We start from the raw sequence: 22,582 nt of genomic DNA, 5'->3' as shown, positions 1-22,582 counted from the left end.
CCCCTTTGGTTGTCATCCGCTGCATCCATACAGGACAGTGGTAAGTCTGCGCCTCGTTTTGTTGCTCTCCATGGCAAGCCATCCTGGGCTTACAGTTCAGCAATATATTGCCCATCGCACACGACGAGAGCTTGTACTGCTCATCTTTGTGCTTGCCAAATCCTGCCTTGGACAACAAGGTCGTCGTATCTTTCCCTATTTGAGAAACGTTTGGAGGAATAGTTGCAGGTTCCTCCAACCATCTCGGGATTTGGACAATCTAACGCAGGAGTTGGATAGATTTGGACATCATATACTCAGAAGGACATCCAACAGTTCTATCAAGAAATGCGAAGCGCAGTAACTGCTTTAATAAAGGCCAGAGGTGGACCCACGCGCTACTGACTTGTGAAGCTCTTTCTGTTGAATAAATAATTCAATATTTCTGTAATTGCAGTAATTTGTTTGTCTGTACCTGCACATGACATCTACCGATTTCCGTCCCATTCGTTAAGGGGGGTAGGACGTCAAACGGGCCGACTTGGAGCGGGAGAGGCACCACTGGACATTTTAATTTCCACTGTCTATACTTTTACCAATAAATTCATAAAATTTAACAGCATGACCAGGAAGGATTCAGGATTCATACTCATAGCAGTGGAAGCTCAAAAATGTAACAAAACACATTTTTTACATGTGAAATCTCATCTGTTTTTCACTTACTACTGGCTGCATTTGTTGCTATACGTACACATTTCCTCCTAAGTAAGAGTGATTCTCCGATGACTTTTGTACAGCATACAAACCATAGTTACAGGTGTATGAAACTTTAGAAGTTATTTAATTTATGAAAAAATGAATGGACTGTTACATTTTAAACTTCATGTTTAGAAAAAACTCAGGTTTTATCGTTAATTATCTCAATTTTTTCCACAGTTTTTTAATAGAGTTGGAAAATTCTAGAGTTTCATACACCTGTAACTACTATTTGTATGCTATGAAAAATTCATCGAAGAATCTCTCTTACTTAGGAAGAAAAGTGTACCTATAGCAACGAATGCAGCCAATAATAAGTGAAAAAATGATGAAATTTTGACATGTGAAAAAAAGGTATTTTGCTACGTTTCTTAACTTCCACTGCAATGAGTGTGAGTCCTCAATCCTTCCTGGTCATGGTGACAAAGTTTTATGAATTTATTTGTAAAAGTATAGATAGCAGAAATTAAAATGTCCTGTGGTAACTCTCCTGCTCCAAGTCGGCCCGTTTGACGTCCTACCCTCCTTAAATTCTATCGTGGTGCGTCGTTTTTCTTTTTGAATTTCATTTAGTGCATGTGCCATGCACGCATCGCTCATTCAATACCTTACACCTTGTCCGCATGGATTATTCAATTCTTCCCATCTGTTCCTAATCCCGAAATACTGAAACAGCCAGCAAACGTTCGTATAATTTTTAACCTAATAATTTAAGGCAGTAGAAAAGAGATCGCTTTTATTCTACGAAGGCATGTGGTGATTCCAAATCTGTAAACAACAAAGTGGTGTCATATTCAGACCTAAGGTACGAAACACTGTTAGACGGACGCTTTGTGGAGCTCACACTTGATTCGCAGACGCAGCGGGGGGCTCTCCCCGTCGCCCTCCACGTTGGACGCGACGCAGGAGTAGTCGCCGGCGTTCTTCCTGCTGACAGACTGCAGTGCCAGGGCTCCTCGCGTCATTATCACACCGCCAGTGTGGTTCTGTACCAGCGTCTTCCCCTGCAACAGAACAGAAACAGCTTCAGTGTGTTATCACTATCGATCCTACAACGAAAGAAATACATTTATCTTTTTCACTTGTGATATCCATCCGGGTGTCCCTCTTAGAAGCCGCCAGGTGCATTTCGTCGGCTGAGGAAATGTGTAGCTGTAGTCAGCGAAAACAAATACTTACCATCGTCTGTTTAATGTGACACACTATGTCGGAGCAAGGCGTCGGTTAAGTTAGCCTTTAGAAGCAAAATATTGTATAACGCTGAATTTTACTTTCCTGTTCGTCAGATGGTCCCAGATTACTCTAGTGCGATAGCTGATTTATCTGTACTTGTTAATGGGGATTCTAAGACACGAAGAATAACACAGTATTCCAGCAGCATCACCAGTGCTGCAACATGGCGGTAGCCACCAGCTCGGGGGCAGGCGATGTTGTCACTGCTGTACAGGCTATTCTTCCTGTTTCACTGCACCTGTTAATACATTTACACAAAACAAATAGCGCACTAGACTAATTTGGTTCCGTTCTATCGAATAGGCACGTAAAATTATATATTCAAATTGTTTTATTTGAAAAGGGGGCCAGCCACTGTGGCCAAGTGGTTGTAGGCGCTTCAGTCAGGAAACGCTACTGGTGCTACAGTCGCAGGTTCGAATCCTGTCTGTAGTATGCATTTGTGTGACGTCCTTAGCTTAGTTAGGTTTAAGTAGTTCTAAGTTCTAGGGGCTGATGACCTCAGATGGTAAGTCCCATAGTGCTCAGAGCCATTTGAACCATCTGAAAAGGGGAAACAAGCCAACGCTTTCGTCGACCTGGACTAGCGCACAGGGCGTGATAAGCAGTATTTCAATGGACTGCCTCCAACTACACATTGCAATAACTAAGTTCCCCAGAAACACAACAGAAAATGCGCCTGATGACAGGTCCGCCCAACCCCTTATATATACACCTGTTGAAAAGAGTGCCTAATACTTTAAGAGGTGGTAGTACTCATCGAAACAAGAAAAATAAATCCAATATAACACGGGTCCGCGAATGCGCACTTTCTGCGATAAACGTGTTTTTACAGGAGCTGTCCAACATGGCACCTATTTATGACAATGCACCCTCTGCCCTCCGGCGGAAGGAATGACGCACCCTGTCGCTTTTGCACCCGCAGGCACGCAATGAAGACGTGACTTTGTAGTGTTCGCACATCGTTGACTAGCGTGGTGTAGACCGATTCCTTCAAGTGTCCCCATAAGCAAAAGACTTGGGGACTGTCTTGGGAACGAGAAGGCTAAGGAAAGCCTCCTCCCCCCCCCCCTACCCCCCGATTAACCAATCCAGAGTTCCTGATATGTTTGCATCAGATGTTCGCACACATTGTGACGAAAGTGTGCAGGAGTGCCAACATGCGTCAACAACATTTGTATTTGCCGCGGCTTTAGCACAGCCCCCAGCAAAGTAGGCAATACATTAATGAGAAAGTCCAGATAATGCACCCCAGTTACCATTTTTGTAGCAAGTATGATCAAATCACTCAATCGACAAATACGCCTGCCCATATTTTGATTGAGAATTGGTGTTGATGCACTCTTCCCTGAACTGCTTGGGGATTTACATCTGCCCATATATGCTGGTTATGGAAATTTGCAACACCATTTCTTGTGAACCCTGCTTGTCGGTAAATAAAATCTTGTATGTGAACAGTGGATCTGCAGCACACTTCTGCAGAAGCCACTGACAGAACCGCCGTCTGTCATGATGATCATTTGGCCTTAGAGCATCAACATGCCGTAGGTGAAATGGGAACAGCAATACCACCCACCCCCCAAATAAAAGAATGAGGCGCGCCTGCTGCTGCTGCTAATCATCACACACTGGTCGCAGGGGTTTCTTTAACTGAATGTAGCTCACTTTTCTCCATGTCAGCCATGTGGACTGTACGGGGCCCTCCACACTCAGTTTTCCGAGATGCAAGGGTACCTGTGTCCCTCAAACGCTTTAAAAGTCTTTCGAATAGATTATGAGAGGGCACTCTGCGCTGTGGGTATTTTTCAGCGTAGAGGGTAGGAGTCCCATCCATTTTCTAAACCACTGCAGAATATCGTATTCACCATATCACTTCTCGAGTAGTAGGCTTCCCATGCTAGCAAGTGGTGGAAGAGAGAAATATAAATATACTACACCACTGCACATACAAACAGCGCAATAACAAAAAAGTTATAAGTGAATCCGCGTTTGGAAGAAGGTAAAACACCATGGTACGTACCCTGTGTTGACAGGCCTGTACAATAAGGCACACAAAGACGACGAAAACTACCGTAGCCTACAACACGACTCGAACCACACACTGACTGCATATCACCTGATAGCTAAATTACTGTCAGTAAGCCATTGTAAGACCTCGCCGGCACATTTGACCGAGCGCCAATGAAACGACTGTTCTAATATCCGTAACCAAGCGTCGCACTCCCCTTCCTATAAACACGTGTTTATCTCGAAGGGTATGCGTTTCCGGACCCTTGTCTACTGGACTTAAGTTTCTTGTTTCGGTGAGTAATTCCACCTCTCAATATATTTCACACATTTTTTTGAACCTACTACATACATACACTTTTATTTGAACATCCTATATAATACGTGGTGAAAATTAATAAAACTCAAACCTGCAGGGACGGATTCCTGGCTGGAAATAGAGGAAAAAAAGGTCCTATGAACACGTGTCAAGAAATTATGCGTTGTCACAGTAGATGGCCTCTGACCACGTGCTGTGTGTTTCTTGTCTGCTGCAGGATGTGTGATAGACGCAACTTACTATAAGCAGAAGAATGGTCCGGTTTTCATGTCGGAAACGACCCGAATGGTATTCGTGTACGCCAAGCAGATGGAAACGGTCGAGAGGCTGCACGGCTATACCAAGACAAGTACCCTCACAGACCCAACCACAACATTTCAAGCTCTTTTTGGGTGTTTCTGGGATCATGGATCCTTCCAGGCAGGGGAACGTTCAGGGAGGCGGCGGATTGTGAGTACACCAGATATGGAGGACCAGATTGTATAAGATTTTGAGACGAACCCTAGAAGTTTGTCGATGGTTTTTGTACTACATCCTTCGCAGTAAATGAGATTTCTATCATCAGTTTTCTTTACAGCACGCTGCGCAGACACACAGGGCACATGGTACGAAGACCTCTCATTTGACAGACCCATGTACCGTGGCAACGATGCATTTCTAGACACATGTTCATCGGACCTTTTCTCCTCCACTTCCATTCAGAAATCCGTCCCTGCAGTTTACAGGTTTTATTTATATTCATCTTGGATAGCTATATGTGTATATATATAGTGACGGAAAAAATCGAAACACCAAAAAAACCATTAATATAGAGTAACGAAATTTCGGCATTACATTTGTCTAGGTAACATATTTCAGTGGTTCATACTGCAAGATAAATAGTTATGGCGCGCGTGTGCGTGGTCTAGGGGTAGCGTCTTTGATTCATAATCAAAACGTGTTCGGTCCCGGGTTCGAACCCCGCCACTGTCTAAATTTTGATAAATAATCAGCATTGGCGGCCGAAGACTTCCGGCGTAAGAAGTAAGCCTCATTTTGCCAACGGCATTGTCAAAGAGGGCGGAGGAGCGGATAGAGGTTCAGGCCACTCTCTTGTCCTGGGGGTGGGAAATTGCCCCTAAAGGCGGAAGAATCAGCAATGATCAACAACATGAGGATGCAGAAGGCAATGGAAACCACTGCATTAAAGACACGTAACGTGTATCCACAGGACATGTGACCTGTAATTAAAGAAGTGTCATGATGATCTCTCCATTGGCAAAAGATTCCGGAATAGTCCCCCATTTGGACCTCCGGGAGGGGACTGCCAAGTGGGAGGTTACCATGAGAAAAAGATTGAATAATCAACGAAAGGACAACGTTGTACGAGTCGGGGCGTGGAATGTCAGAAGCTTGAACGTGGTACGGAAACTAGAAAATCTGAAAAGGGAAATGCAAAGACTCAATCTAGATATAGTAGGGGTCAGTGAAGTGAAGTGGAAAGAAGACAAGGATTTCTGGTCAGATGAGTATCGGGTAATATCAACAGCAGCAGAAAATGGTATAACAGGTGTAGGATTCGTTATGAATAGGAATGTAGGGCAGAGGGTGTGTTACTGTGAACAATTCAATGACCGGGTTGTTCTAATCAGAATCGACAGCAGACCAATACCGACAACGATAGTTCAGGTACACATGCCGATGTCGCAAACTGAAGATGAACAGATAGAGAAAGTGTATGAGGATATTGAAAGGGTAATGCAGTATGTAAAGGGGGACGAAAATCTGATAGTCATGGGCGATTGGAATGCAGTTGTAGGGGAAGGAGTAGAAGAAAAGGTTACAGGGGAATATGGGCTTGGGACAAGGAATGAAAGAGGAGATAGACTAATTGCAAGTTTCAGATATTGGATTGTAAGGCGTACCCAGGAGGAGATATAGACTCAGATCACAATATAGTAATGATGAAGAGTAGGCTAAAGTTCAAGACTTTAGTCATGAAGAATCAATACGCAAAGAAGTGGGATACGGAAGTACTAAGGAATGACGAAATACGTTTGAAGTTCTCTAACGCTATAGATACAGCTATAAGGAATAGCGCAGTAGGCAGTACAGTTGACGAGGAATGAACATCTCTAAAAAGCGGCATCACATAAGTTGGGAAGGAAAACATAGGTACAAAGAAGGTAGCTGCGAAGAAACCATGGGTAACAGAAGAAATACTTCAGTTGATTGATGAAAGGAGGAAGTACAAACATGTTCCGGGAAAATCAGGAATACAGAAATACAAGTCGCTGAGGAATGAAATAAATAGGATGTGCAGGGAAGCTAAGACGAAATGGCTACAGGAAAAATGCGAAGACATCGAAAAAGATATGACTGTCGGAAGGACAGAATCAGCATACAGGAAAGTCAAAACAACCTTTGGTGACATTAAAAGCAACGGTGGTAATATTAAGAGTGCAACGGGAATTCCACTGTTAAATGCAGAGGAGAGAGCAGATAGGTGGAAAGAATACATTGAAAGCCTCTATGAGGGTGAAGATTTGTCTGATGTGATAGAAGAAGAAACAGGAGTCGATTTAGAAGAGATAGGGAATCCCACATTAGAATCGGAATTTAAAGAGCTTTCGAGGATTTACGGTCAAATAAGGCAGAAGGGATACAGAACATTCCATCAGAATTTCTAAAATTATTGAGGTACGTGGCAACAAAACGACTATTCACGTTGGTGTGTAGAATATATGAGTCTGGCGACATACCATCTGACTTTCGGAAAAGCATCATCCACACAATTCCGAAGACGGCAAGAGCTGACAAGTGCGAGAATTATCGCACAATCAGCTCAACAGCTCATGCATCGAAGCTGCTTACAAGAATAATATACAGAAGAATGGAAAAGAAAATTGAGAATGCGCTAGGTGACGATCAGTTTGGCTTTAGGAAAAGTAAAGGGACGAGAGAGGCAATTCTGACGTTAGGCTAATAATGGAAGCAAGGCTAAAGAAAAATCAAGGCACTTTCATAGCAATTGTCGACCTGGAAAAAGCGTTCGACAATATAAAATGGTGCATGCTGTTCGAGATTCTGAAAAAAGTTGTGGTAAGCTATAGGGAGAGACGGGTCATATACAATATGTACAACAACCAAGAGGAAATAATAAGAGTGGACGATCAAGAAGGAAGTGCTCGTATTAAGAAGGGTGTAAGACAAGGCTGTAGCCTTTCGCCCCTACTCTTCAATCTGTACATCGAGGAAGCAATGATGGAAATAAAAGAAAGGTTCAGGAGTGGAATTAAAATACAAGTTGAAAGGATATCAATGATACGATTCGCTGATGACATTGCTATCCTGAGTGAAAGTGAAGAAGAATTAAATGACCTGCTGAACGGAATGAACAGTCTAATGAGTACACAGTATGGTTTGAGAGTAAATCGGAGAAAGACGAAGGTAATGAAAAGTAGTAGAAGCGAGAACAGCGAGAAACTTAACATCAGGATTGATGGTCACGAAGTCAATGAAGTTAAGGAATTCTGCTACCTAGGCAGTAAAATAACCAATGACGGAAGGAGCAAGGAGGACATCAAAAGCAGACTCGCTATGGCAATAAAGGCATTTCTGACCAAGAGAAGTCTACTAATATCAAATACCGGCCTTAATTTGAGGAAGAAATTTCTGAGGATGTACGTCTGGAGTACAGCATTGTATGGTAGTGAAACATGGACTGTGGGAAAACCGGAACAGAAGAGAATCGAATCATTTGAGATGTGGTGCTATAGACGAATGTTGAAAATTAGGTGGACTGATAAGGTAAGGAATGAGGAGGTTCTACGCAGAATCGGAGAGGAAAGGAATATGTGGAAAACACTGATAAGGAGAAGGGACAGGATGATAGGACATCTGCTAAGACATGAGGGAATGACTTCCATGGTACTAGAGGGAGCTGTAGAGGGCAAAAACTGTAGAGGAAGACTGAGATTGGAATACGTCAAGCAAATAATTGAGGACGTAGGTTGCAAGTGCTACTCTGAGATGAAGAGGTTAGCACAGGAAAGGAATTCGTGGCGGGCCGCATCATACCAGTCAGTAGACTGTTGACAAAAAAAAAAAAAAAAAAAAGGTAAGCCATTGCAACTGTGAATTGCTCGTACTTTAATAGGCGGTGTTACCGCCAGAATGTCGAATGCAAGAATGCAAATGTGCATGCATTGTTTTACAGAGGTGCTGGATGTCAGTTTGTGGGATAGAGATCCATGCCTGTTGCGCTTGATCGGTCTATACAGGAACGGTTAACGGTTTTTGAGAATGACGCTAGAGTTGTCATCCAATGCTGTCCCATACGTGCTCCATAGGAGACAGATCTGTTGATCGAGCAGGCTTAGGCAACATGTTGACAATATGTAGAGGATTTTGGGTTACAACAGTGGTCCGTGGGCGGGAGTCGTCCTGTTGGAAACACCCCACGGAATGTTGTTTATAAATTGCTGCACAACATGTCGAATCGCCAGATTCACCTATAAATCTGCAGTCGTGGTGGGTGGGATATCCACTCGAGTGCTCCTGCTGTCATAATAAACTGCAACCCATACCTGCTCCAGGTGTAAGTCTAGTGTGTCTAGCCTGCAGAGCGTTGATTGTAGGCTCTCTACTGGTCTCCTTCTAACCAACACACGGCCATCACTGACACTGAGGCAGAGGCATATTTCATCGTAAAACGAAACAGAACTCGACCCCGCCCTCCAATGACCTCTCGCTTTACGTCACTGAAGTCGCAAATAGCGGTGTTTTGGGGTCAGTGGAATGCACACTACAGGGAGTCTGGATCGGAGATCTCCTTGACGTATCCCATTTTCATTCAGTGTGTCACTGTGGTGCCAACTGATGCTCAAATTACTGTTGCAGATGGAGTAAGATGCTCCATAACCATACGCCGAACACGGTGGATCTCCCTCTGGGTAGTGCCACGTGGCCATACGGAACACCGTCATCTTTCTACCATACATCTCGTGACCACTGCTGCCAGCGGTTAGTACAGTGGCTACATTCCCGCCAAGTCTCCCTACAGTATCGCAGAGCAAACATCCAGCTTCTCGTAGCCCTGTTCAAATGGTTCAAATGGCTCTGAGCACTATGGAACTTAACTTCTGAGGTCATCTGTCCCCTAGAACATAGAACTACGTAAACCAAACTAACCTAAGGACATCACACACATCCACGCCCGTGCCAGGATTCGAACCTGCGATATTAGCGGTCGCGCGTCTCTAGACTGTAGTGCCTAGAACCGCTCGGCCACTTCCGCCGCCAGTAGCCCTGTTACACGAACTCAGTGAGGTTATGACAATGTTGTCTTTGTCGCATTAAAGGCAACTGTTAAAACGCCGGTTATGAACACCAGTGGTTTGTGGGGCAACTTCTTCACCTATTATTTCGTCAAACTGTCCGGTAGTGGGGCTGAGTGGTTACGTTGTAGTTCGCTCGCGCGGATATCCGTCGGTGTTGTTAGTGGCTGTTCTGACGTATGTCTTCTGCCCGGCATCATATTCTTATCTTCTCTTCTCCAGCGCCGTCATCATGTGCTAGGGAATTTTGTGCTGCCTTGCGCAATTGGTTAAACAGTGGGTCTGCTGGTTCTAGAAGCAGCACATTCGCTGGGCTTGGGTTTTCAAGGGCCTAGACGATGCGCCGTTCATCGTTGGTGTATAAGGTGAGAGCAGTCATCTTGTCACCCCACTTTTCTTGGCGGAATTACATCGCTCTGTAAAGTAACTTCCTGGACAGACGCTTAAGTTCTTGGGTGTCTTTGGGGTTATGGTACTACTGGCAGCGTTTTCGCATCTTGATTTTAAGGTTCTTCTAATTCTGGAGCTCTGTTGAGAACTCTTCACTGTAGAATGCGTGCCTCATACTTTTTGCCGTAACCTGACGGTAAGATCTTGGATCTTCCCCGTCAATGCAGAGACATCCTCCTCTAAGAGGAGTATTGTAGACACATCTGTTCTTAGGCGAACATCGTTGCTAAGGCACAGCTGGAACTGGTCCCAATTCAAGCTCTGTTTTACTGGAGGGCGTACACGTTCCTCGCTTCACTGATGATACCGGCCAGCGGATTGTGGTCGGACATTAGATCCTTAACGGCATAGAGGCGCAGTTTGAGCCTTAGATTCTTCACGATAGCTGTGTCCAACAGGTCGAATCAGTGAGCTGGATTGTTGGGGACACCGAGTCCGATAGTCCACCCATATGTCAAGGCTTCAAGTCTTTTTTTCAAGCCCTGTGGGCTGGTACGACACGAATCGCACGCGAAATGCTTGGCTTTGAGGTTCCCACAGAGCAGAATTCTCTCATACGAGCAAACAGCAGCATAAGGTAATCCTCGACAAATGGTCTCTGACGGCAGCCAATGTACTGATAGAAAAACGGATGGAGATTGTAGTTGCTGCCAGAGATTTAAATTGTGCCTGTACGAGAGGAACGAGTATAACCAACCACTTGATATTTATAGCCATGCCGCCCCCTCGGTCATTTGCTCTGTCCGCCCAGTAGCCCACTACGTTGCGTAAGTTGAAGGGTTTAGGGGGGGGGGGGGCGGCAGGGCTGCAGATGCGTTTCTGTCAGGAATAGAATGTCAGTCTTAAAACGTGTGGGGATATCCTAGAGTTCCGCGTTTTTATTGCAGACGCTGTTCACGTTGAATTTGCAGAGTGAAAGTCTTGCTGGTCTACGGGACATTGCTAGGGGCGAATATTTTCGTGGCTCCATCTGCTAATGTTTTGATAGAATGTCTGGTGCTTCATTAAATTTTCGTAAGGTGGATGACGAAAAAAATATTCCTCTGGCAGGAAGTCTCTAAATGTTCTGTTACACTCGAGACCATCTTCATGACTTCTGAAAAGTCTCACTGTGAATATGCATCCGTTGTATTCGCGCTACGTTGTTGACCTCTGGTGCCAAGCAGCTGTGAACTGTGTAGTTCTCTGACATAAAGATGGAAATTCTTTTTCGTAGGCAACGTTCAGTTGAGTGGATGAAGCACACGGTTATTGTGTGGTCTTATGGTTTGGAGGTTTTTAGCATGCCTCGGATGGACGATGGTCCATGCACTTTACACAGTAAGGTGGCAGGTGCCAATAATTTGCTGTATGTAGGAGAGGTTGACATCTTTTGCTTTGCGAAGACCCCTCTTTTGATCCATATCTTTCAGTTACCACTCTGGTGTCGAGAATATGCTTGACATCATAACCGAGCGAGGTGGCGCAGTGGTTAGCACACTGGACTCGCATTCGGGAGGACGACGGTTCAATCCCGTCTCCGGCCATCCTGATTTAGGTTTTCCGTGGTTTTCCTAAATCCTTTCAGGCAAATGCCGGGATGGTTCCTTTCAAAGGGCACGGCCGATTTCCTTCCCCCGTCCTTCCCTAACCCGAGCTTGCGCTCCGTCTCTAATGACCTCGTTGTCGACGGGACGTTAAACACTAATCTCCTCCTCCTCCTTGACATCATATACTTACCTGCTGATGCCAAGGTCACACAGTAGACTGGCTGTGGCATTAGCTTGCTGGTTCTCTCGTCTCTCGATTTAAACTGATTGGCTGAGGCTTGCTGGAAAGCAATTTGTAGGGAGTTTGTGCTGTCTTCTCTTCCGTGATTCTTTTGGGAAGTTACTCGATGGTGACTTTGGGAGACACGTCAGGTGGCAATTGGTGTGTATAAAAGAAGAAATTTTAAATCCTTGACACCTCGTTGTCCATCGCTCTGATAAGCCAATGATGAGAAGTGATACCCGATTCTATCGCCTTTATAAGTCGCCATTCTGGGTCCTTCAGTTCACTGCTCAGAAGTAGGTATTGCCCAGAGTACAGAATGGTAATAAGTGGTATCCTCGCTGGTGGTATAGGAGGTTCTTGTGTCAGTGGAGGGTTTCAGGCACTGCTTGTTACAGCTGCGCTCTCCTCTGTTGACATCTCCACCTGACCCTCGTCAGGCTGTAGTGGTTTGTGTTTGTTTGACACGGACATAGGGTGCTGTCGTTTCGTGATTTACTTCAGTCTGTGCACGTTCCTGCGTTTTCTGCCTAATCCTTGATGGACAAAAAATTGAAACTCTTGGTCTTCGTCCTGACTGGGTGGTTGAACTACGTAATTATCAGTCATGTTCTCAGAACCTGTCGAACTCGGTTACTCCGTTGATTCCACTGTGGCTCCCTTGGCCACACCTGCACTTTTATACGTCTGGCGTGGCATCGCGCACTCGACTGAACAACAGTGCCTCCCGTCAAGCAAGGTTGACCGCTCCGAGGTTTCGGCTGAGTTCATACAACCCCACATAACATACCCGTCATGCGTTTCCCTCTTCATGGTGGTTCTTGCCCGCAGACTGCAGGGGTAATGAGGACTCTCCTACAGTGGTTTAGACGGGAATTGCTTGATCATACACCATACAGTCATGATTTGGCTCCGTCATATGTTCGGCTCTGCTCACATGAACCGCTGGCATGGAACACAACATTTTGGCACACACAACTAACTGCAGACAGCGAAGGGGCGGAAAGCATAGGCGGCTGCCTTCTATGATGAGTGTACTCGAAAGTTGAAACAACGCTGCGACAAATGTCGAAGTCAGAGCGGCGTAAATAAGAAACAGTAAGGTGTAGCAAACTGTTGCAAATAAAACATTTTTGTTTTTACTGTGGTTTCCATTTCGAGACTTATCAGAACTTACTTTCCGAATAGCCCCCCAAGAAACGTCAGGTGAATTTTCTCTGGTGTTTCAGCAGATCATTGCAATTCGCAAATTTTGTTTTTTGCATCTTGTGGCTAGTCGGCCCAAAGAAATACAGCTCATTGCCTCTTTCATGGGGCACAAAGAAAATAATTTTTAAAGCGGCGTTTTACGTGCCTATTCAGTAGTGCAGTCACAAATTAGTCTAGGGCATTATTCGTTTTATCGATTTGTACACTATGTGATCAAAAGTAACCGGACATGCCAAAAACATACGTTTTCCATTTTAGGTGCACTGTGCTGCCACCTACTGCCAGGTACTCCATATCAGCGACCTCAGTAGTCATTAGACATCGTGAGAGGACAGAATTGGGCGCTCCGCGGAACTCACGGACTTCGACTGTGGTCAGGTGATTGGGTGTCTCTTGTGTCATACGTCTGTACGTCAGATTTCCACACACTTAAACATCCCTAGGGCCACTGTTACTGATGTGATAGTGAAGTGGAAACGTGAACGGACACGTACAGCACAAAAGCGTACAGGCCGACCTCGTCTGTTGACTGACAGAGACAACCGACAGTTGAAGAGAGTCGTAATGTGTAATACGCAGACATCTATCCAGACCATCACACAGAAATTTCAGACTGTATCTGGATCCACTGCAAGTACTATGACAGTCAGGCGGGAGGTGAGAAAAGTTGGATTTCATGGTCGAGAGGCTGCTCATAAGCCACACATCACGCCGGTAAATGCCAAACGACACCTCGCTTGGTGGAAGGAACGTAAACATTAGACGAGTGAACGATGGAAAAACGTTGTGTGGAGTGATGAATCATGGTACACAATGTGGCGATCCGATAACTTGGTGTGGGTATGGCGAATGCCTGGTGAACGTCATCTGCCAGCTTCGGTAGTGCCAACAGTAAAATTCTGAAGCGGTGGTGTTATGGTGTGGTCCTGTTTTCCATGGAGGGGGCGTACAACCGTTGTTGTTTTGCGTGGCACTATCACAGCACATTCCTACGTTGAGGTTTATGCACCTTCTTGGTTCCCGCTGTTGAAGAGCAATTCGGGGATAGAGACTACATCTTTCAACACGATCGAGCACCTGTTCATATTGCATGGCCTGTGGCGGAGTGGTTACAAGACAGTAACATCCCTGTAATGGACTGGCCTGCACAGAGTCCCGACCTGACTACTACGGAACACTTTGGGACGTTTTGAAAAGCCGACTTCGTGCCAGGCCTCACCGACTGAAATCGATACCTTTCCTCAGTGCAGCACTGCGAGAAGAATGGGCTGCCATTCCCCAAGAAACCTTCCAGCACGTGATTGAACGTATGCCTGCGAGAGTGAAAGCTGTCATCAAGGGTAAGGGTGGGCCTACACCATATTGAATTCCAGCATTACTGATGGAGGGCGCCACGAAATTGTAAGTTATTTTCAGCCAGGTGTCCGGATACTTTTGATCACATAGTGTATTAACAGAACGTTACAACACGATAAATTACCAGTAGTCCAGAAACGACTAAGCAGCACTTCTAAACGGCGGTAGCAGTCAGCGCGATCCAAGGCAATGCCGTCGTTGCTGGAGAACTGGTTACTGTTCGTGTTTTACTGCCGCTGTAATACGTGTCGATAAAAACAATTTCGCACTAGTTTAATTTGGGACCGCTCTGTCGAATGGGCACGTAAAACGCCGCTTATCACCATTTTGTTTGTATCGGGAAACAAACCAACGCTTTTCCTCCATGCTGGGCGTCGTGTGGAAGACCACACAGGCATCGGCCGGAAATGCACCGTTGTGGAGCAGGAGTCGTTAAACGGCAAACAATTAATAGCGAGCACGCGGAAGTAAACGCCTGCGCAAAGTTGATTGCGAGAATATCTGAGTCCACGAAAAAATTATTTACAACGAGTGAAGAATCATATATTCGACTACGTCAGCTTTGTAGCGATGTAGGAGACCAAAATTTCAAGTATTTGTTGGAAAAAATATGAGATGAGAAAACAATACTGTTTAAGATTTAATTTATGATTTCATTCGCACCATTGTCTTAGATTGTAGGTACTGATGAAGTATACTTATTGTCATTCATGCTGTGCTATTTGAGGCTTTCCCGACGTAATATCTGAAACCTTCATGAAACTTTCATTCCAACATGCCTTAGCATTTGTTTGTAAGAGCCACCTGAAGACGTATTTGTGAGAAATCAGACACCTGTAATGATTTGATTTAAATAAATATTTTAAACGATAAATATATTGCTATTTGTACACTTTGTGAGGAAAGAAAGAGGTCAGCAGCTGCTGCCAGTGCAGAAACTGTTGTAAACTATAGCTAGCATTTATTTTGTTAAAGAATTAACGGAAATATACTATGTCAAAGTACATCAAAACCCACAAGACGAAAAACCTGCAAATATTATCCGTTATGATGTCGATACATGTGGTTCTACATGGAAGAAGAGTTTAGCATATCTTATTGCTTTTACAAGGAGGATAATCAACGATATTGGTCGTTGTAGTTACCTCTAGATGAAAAAACTTAACCAAGACCAAAAATGTAAAAGGGTGTTATCGAACCAATAGAGAATCTGTAGAATTTACAGGAAAAGTTTCTAATACTTTTGATGCAATTGTGCTAATGCTAGTGACCATACATGTGAGAGTGTGAAAGAAATAACCGCGATGGATTTCTGTTTAACGACCCTAGAACAGGAGTCTCCACACGAGACTAGATGATGTTACCACTATAGAAAACAAGTTATAATGCACGCTGGTATTTTCTAGGTCTCATTAAGTTTCTGCCTGAGTCTGCAAACCTCTTGTTCTAGATCCCTTCTCGTCAGTCTTCGTCTCGCCGTCCCCCCACTCCTCCAACGCCCCAGAACTGCCTTGAATATAAGCTGCTTATTACGCTTCACTTGATGTTTAATCGATGAGAGTACGCGTCACGCCAAAGACTTTGACATGATATGAGTGCAGACTTCTAGTTCTGAGAGTATCGGCAAATTTCTTCTGGGTAGATGACCGTGTCGTGATATACATTATAATAATAAATGAAATTTTGTTCACCATAGTTGCCATTCTCATAAGTAGGACTCATATGCGTTCTCTTGTGTTTCAGAAGATGTTGTTTGTTGGTTTTTCAGTGTAAGATTCACTGCAAAAGCAAGGTAGGCACAGCTACCATTTCGTATAAATTTTTGAGTCTTTCCTCGTCTAACTCGTTAAGCTTTTACATACAGTTCCACATATGCGATAAAATTTACTTGTTTTGTTGTGTACGTCTTTGGAGACTAGTTCCAGTGCTTTGTCTTCAATAACAATTTCGTTTGGGACTGCATACTTCACCAAAGTGAATACATAATTTTTATTGGTACATATTTTCAGATTGTAGCATTGTCTTCAATGTTCATGTAATTTACAGACCAGATATTGCAAGTTTACTTCCTTATTCGGTATCAAGAAAACATTATTTGCATATAGCATACAGTTCAAGTGACAGCATCCTTTTCTCCTTTACCTTCATGTATTTCCAGTTCCTTAAATAACCACAGTATAGATGTTGAAGTGTATCGGTAATATGCTGTTAATATTACCTAAATTATATTATTATGTGTTGTGTTATCTACATTATTTGAGGTTCTCTTGAATGGAATGAATAATCTAATAAGTACAGAATATGAACTGAGAGTGAATCGAAGAAAGACGCAAGTAATGAGAAGTAACAAAAAGGAGAACAGAGAGAAACTTAACATCAGAATTAGTGGTCACGAAGTAGATGGAATTAAGGAATACTGAAGCAAGGCAGCAAAATAACTCATGAAGGACGAAGCAAGGGGGTCATAAAAAGCGTACTAGCACTTGCAAAAAGGGCATTCCTGGCCAAGAGGCATCTACTACTGTCAAACGCAGGCCTTAATTTAAGGAAATAATAACTAAGAATGTACGTGTGGAACACAGCATTGTATGGCGGTGAAACACGAACTTTGGGAAAACCGGAACAGGAAAGTATGGAAGCATGTGGAATCGGGTGCTAGAGACGAATGTTAAAGTTAGGTAGGCTGTTAATCAAAGGCATAATTCTGTGCAGAAACTGCGAGGATAGGAATATACGGGAAACACCGACAGGAAGAGGGGACAGGAAGATGGGATATCTTAAGCAGTTCAAGGACTAACTTCCATGGTATTAGAGGGAGCGGTAAAATGCAAAAATTGTAGCGGAAGACAGGGATTGGAGTACACCCAGCTAATAATTGAGGATGTACAGATAGATGACTCAAAAAAAGAAGAGGAAACTCCATTATCATATTTTTAGTCAATAGGCTGTGCCTGCACGAGAGGAAGCTCAGAGCTATTCTAAAGATCGAATGGGAAGGTCATGTATTCGTCATCCGACGCACAGGGCCAAATACGTATCAAATGTCAGATAAAGTGCTTGGGAAATATGTGCCGTAAATGAGTGACATCATACTTCCCCCTCTTTCTTTTTTCTTTTGTGCAGCGACCGGTACTCAGTGTGGAGTGTCAAGGAGCCAAAGTGATACGGTACAAAAATTAGTTTAAACTTTTCATCGAGTGAAGTAAGCTCAATCCGTTGAGAAGAACTAGGAGAAAATAGTATATATTGGCGACAAAACCGTCTTTACAGAGAGAGACATGGGATTTTAACTGCAACTAGGAAGAGCGCCAAATTTTAAAAGCTATTACTTTATTTTAGTTTCTCAGTTTTTTTTTCAATCGGTCATCATTAATGGTACTCTCAAATGTTTCATAGTGTTGCCAACACGGTACGCGTTGCTTACTTAATAAACGCCCTCTTTGACTCCCATGCGGCCGGCCGGGGTGGCCGAGCGGTTCTAGGCGCTACAGTCTGGAACTGCGCGTCCGCTACGGTCGGAGGTTCGAATCCTGCCTTGGGCATGGATGTGTGTGATGTCCTTAGGTTAGCTAGGTTTAAGCAGTTCTAAGTTCTAGGGGACTGATGACCTGAGATATTAAGTCCCATAGTGCTCAGAGCCATTTGAACCATTTTGAACTCCCATGCGATTATTTTGTCTTCGCACGTTACCATGGGGCCTGTACAACAAGCATGATAAGCTTCATCGTAAATACTATTATATTCTGTTACTTCCAGTAACAGCACAGCTTCTGTAAAAGTCATCGATACAAAACTTGTTGGACAGCATGTGTTAAGAAATTAGACATACTAGAATCGTGAACACACAGTATTAACGTTCAACAATAATATTTATTCAATAGTTCGTTATGAACCGGCGTTCGGACTCGTAGGCTATGTGTATTTTATAGCCATATCGATACACAACACAAGCATAATGTAATGCCTCAAGAGATTCAAAGCAAATAAATCTTTAATGGTAGTATCCAAATATCAAAACTATATGTACGTACAAGGCAAATATGTTGTACAAGCGAGTAATGCCGCAGGCTATTATTTCACATGGACAAATTGGCGAATGTGATGAACTGTCTGAAAAAGGAGTGGGGATGTGGAAGGTAAGAAGTCTATGGAAATTCGGTGAGAAAGAGGTATAATAAGCTTGTTATCTGATGGTGAGAGAAATAATAACAGGCGGTTGCTACTTTATTAAGGGGTGAGTAATAGAACTACGTTTGTCATTAAAAACTAGGTCAGAATCCTTTGATTGGTGTCTATTAATGGTCAGAACTTCGAATAATGTTAGGTTCCTGCCTTTAATTCCTCTATGGACAACATCATATATGTTATCATATGAATGACAATCACTCAGAGCATGTTCAGAAAATGTGGAATATTTCTTTTTCAGTCTTCAACTGCTTTCATTCTCAGTCAGTCTGCTAGTTATGGCCTACCTGACTGACCTACATAGAGCGTGTAACAGAAACGTGCGGCACAAATTTCAGACCACACTCTCACACGTAGACGCCGAAATTATATCTTATGAACATGGGTCTGGAACCGCTTTGTTTCCATGTTGCAACTAATTTTCTCCAAGTCATTAATCCTGGGGAAAACACACGAGCGGAACGGACCGGCACATCACATACAACTAAAATTCACATGAGATGTTCATTATGTCCTCCGTGGTCATTGATACATGCATCAATCTACCGCCATAAAATAATCCTGGAGCATTGTGTATCGTTTCGCAGCCTTCGATAATACTGGCATGACGACTCTGAACATCTTCTATTGTGGTTCCATATTCAAGAGCTTTCAAATGCCCCGACAAATAAAAGTCAAGTGGGTTTAGGTAGGGAGATCGTGGATTCCAGGCAGGCACCTGGTCCTTGTATACCTATCCATCAGGCACAGAGCATGTTATTTAGAAGCCAACAGACATTAACACTAAAATGATGAGGTGCTCCATCAGGCATGAAGTACATGGTTTGTCGCACAGTTAAAAACTCATCTGCTAACAGGTCAGGTAGAACATTCTCCACGAAATTATGATAACTTTGTGCATTGAGCGTGGGTGGAAGAAAGTGAGGCCCTACGAAACAGCCACCAACAACGCCGGTCCAAAAATTGACAGAAAATCTTTGTTGATAACTTGCTTCAACATTTGCGTGATGAATGATGTCTGCCAGTAAATGGCGACTGTGAAAATTTACAATCTGATCTCGTTGAAACGACACCTCACCTGGGAACATCGCCCTTAAATTCAAATTAGGGTCGATACTTTGTTGAATAAATCATTCGGAGAAGAGCACGCGTGCAGGAAAATCAGCTGCTGATGGTGCCAGCACACGCTGTAAATGGTGTAGATACAGCTGGTCCACGTGTAACACACGCCAGACAGTCATGTGGCCAAGATTCAGTGTTGCAGCTACATGTCTTGTACTGATACTAGGATCGCCATCAACCGCATGAAGAATTACCGTCTCCCGTTGCGATGTCATAGGCCTTCTTGGCTTCTACAAGTCACGAGTAACGGGCTTAAATAGCTGATGTTCCCTTAGTCGACGATCAATCTCTTCATACGTTTTCCTGTATTGCCACCAGCTACTCCATACATCAAATGGGTTCATCTGCCATTTTTGCATGTGTGTATATTGTCTTTCCACGAGCCACATCTCTGATTAACTGTATGTAGTAACCCATTTGTTGGCAACGGTCGTACTGATCGCTGGAACAGTTGATACTACCTATTAACAGGCGATGTCGTTCGTCCCGTGGCAACAGGAACACGAAAATAAAAACGTGCTGAGCACAACGTAACTAGACGCCACCAAGAGTGCACATTCCCGAGCATTGTCATGTACTGTTCTTCTATGTTTCTTGGGGAAACAAAGCTTTGCCAGACCCATGTTCATACACCATAACTTCTTCGTTGATGTGTAAGGAAAGTATCCTGCAACTTGTGGCGTACATTTTTGTTACCCTGTATAATTTACCACAAAGGCTGAGGGAAAACATACACTATTGGCCATTAAAATTGCTACACCAAGAAGAAATGAAGATGATAAACGGGTATTCATTGGACAAATATATTATTCTAGAATTGACACGTGATTACATTTTCACGCAATTTGGGTGCACAGATCATGAGAAATCATTTCCCAGACCAACCACCTCTGGGCGTAATAACGGCCTTGATCCGTCTGGGCATTGAATCAAAGAGAGCTTGGATGGCGTGTACAGGTACTGCTGCCCATGCAGCTTCAACACGATACCATGGTTCGTCAAGAGTAGGGACTGGCGTATTGTGACTAGCCAGTTGTTCGGCCACCATTAACCAGACGTTTCCAATTGGTGAGAGATATGGAAAAAGTGCTGGTCAGGGCAGCGGTCGAACATTTTCTGTATCCAGAAAGGCCCGTACAGGACCTGCAACATGCGATCGTGCATTATCCTGCTGAAATGTAGTGTTTCGCAGGGAGCGAATGAAGGGTAGAGCCACGGGTCGTAACACATCTGATATGTAACGTCCACTGTTCAAAGTGCCGTCAGTGCGAACAAAAGGTGACCGAGACATGTAACCTGTGGCACCCCATACCATTACGCCGGGTGATACACCAGCGATGACGAATACACGCTTCAATTGTGCGTTCACCGCGATGTCACCAAACACGGATGCGACCATCATGATGCTCTAAACAGAACCTGGATTCATCCGAAAAAATGACGTTTTGCCATTCGTGCACCCAGGTTCGTCGTTTTGTACATCATCGCAAGTGCTCCTGTCTATGATGCAGCGTCAAGGGTAACCGCAGCCATGGTCTCCGAGCTGGTATTCCGTGCTGCTGCGAACATTGTCGAACTGTTCGTGGAGATGGTTGTTGTCTTGCAAATTTCCCCATCTGTTGATTTAGGGATAGAAACGTGGCTGCACGATCCGTTACAGCCATGCAGATAATATGCCTGCCATCTCGACTGCTAGTGATAGGAGGGCGTTGTGATCCAGCACGGCGTTCCTTATTACCCTCCTGAACCCACCGATTCCATATTCTGCTAACAGTCATTGGATCTCGACCAGCGCGAGCAGCAATGTCACGATACGATATACCGCAATCGTGATAGGCTACTACCCGACCTTTATCAAAGTCAGAAACGTGATGGTACGCATTTCTCCTCCTTACACGAGTCATCACAACAACGTTTCACCAGGCAATGCCGGTCAACTGCTGTTTGTGTATGAGAAATCGGTTGGAAACTTTCCTCATGTCAGCACGTTGTAGGTGTTGCCACCGGCGCCAAATTTATATTAATGCTCTGAAAAGCTAATCATTTGCTTATCATAGCATCTTCTTCCTGTCGGTTAAATTTCGTGTCCGTAGCACGTAATCTTCGTGGTCCGGTAGTGTATAAATTCCATTCTGTTCTAAAGGTAAAATCTTATCTTTACGGTTAAACAGAAGGTGGGCAACCGTATTGCTAGTCTTAAAAGCTGGATTATATTTCCTGGATTTTAGTTTCCGTCGTCAGTTAGGATAGGACTATAACCTGCCGTAAGCTACTTCTTTAATTTGATTTAGTTTGTGGTATAGTTGCATCTACATCTTCATGGATACTCTGCAAATCACACGTAAGTGCCTGGCAGAGGGTTTACCGAACCACCTTCACAATAATGTTCTCTACCATTCCACTCTAGAACATCGCGCGGAATAGAGAGCACTTACATCTTTCCCTCATTTTATTATGATGACCGTTTCTCCCTACGTATGTCGACATCAAAAAAATAATTTCCCATAAAAAAGGAAATGTTCGTGTATTAAATTTTGTGAGGAGACAAAGTGTATGATGTACACCACAAAGAGTATGATGTACACCACATATCCTGTACCGTGGCAGTGACACTCTCTCCCCTATTTCTCGATAGTACAAAACATGTTGCCCTTCTGTGAACTTTCTCGATATACTCCGTTAACCGTATCTGGTAAACATCCCACACCCCGCAGCGCTACTCCAAAAGAGGAGGGAAAAGTGAAGTGTAGACAGTATCTTTACAAAAACTGTTGCGTCTTTTAAGTGTTCTTAAAGTGAAATTTAGTCGTTCGTTTCCTTCCCCACAACATTTCCTACGTGTTCTTTCCAATCTGAGTTGTTGGTAATTGTAATTCTTAGGTACTTAATTACAACC

General features: G+C 43.8%; 1 protein-coding gene across 1 annotated transcript in view; it reads right to left on the bottom strand.

Moving 5' to 3' along the window:
- LOC126482171 (synaptogenesis protein syg-2-like) overlaps positions 1 to 22,582 on the bottom strand; it is a 422,853-nt gene that overhangs the window by 24,028 nt on the left and 376,243 nt on the right. Inside the window, exon 9 of the mRNA XM_050106149.1 lies at positions 1,580 to 1,739. Within this exon, the coding sequence (XP_049962106.1) occupies positions 1,580 to 1,739 (160 nt within the window). The remainder of the gene's footprint in view (positions 1 to 1,579; positions 1,740 to 22,582) is intronic.

The sequence above is a fragment of the Schistocerca serialis genome, chromosome 5, assembly GCF_023864345.2.
Source record: "Schistocerca serialis cubense isolate TAMUIC-IGC-003099 chromosome 5, iqSchSeri2.2, whole genome shotgun sequence".
Taxonomy (NCBI): Eukaryota; Metazoa; Arthropoda; class Insecta; order Orthoptera; family Acrididae; genus Schistocerca; species Schistocerca serialis.
The sequence above is the reverse complement of the archived record's forward strand: the minus strand, read 5'-3'. Positions and strand labels throughout refer to the sequence as shown.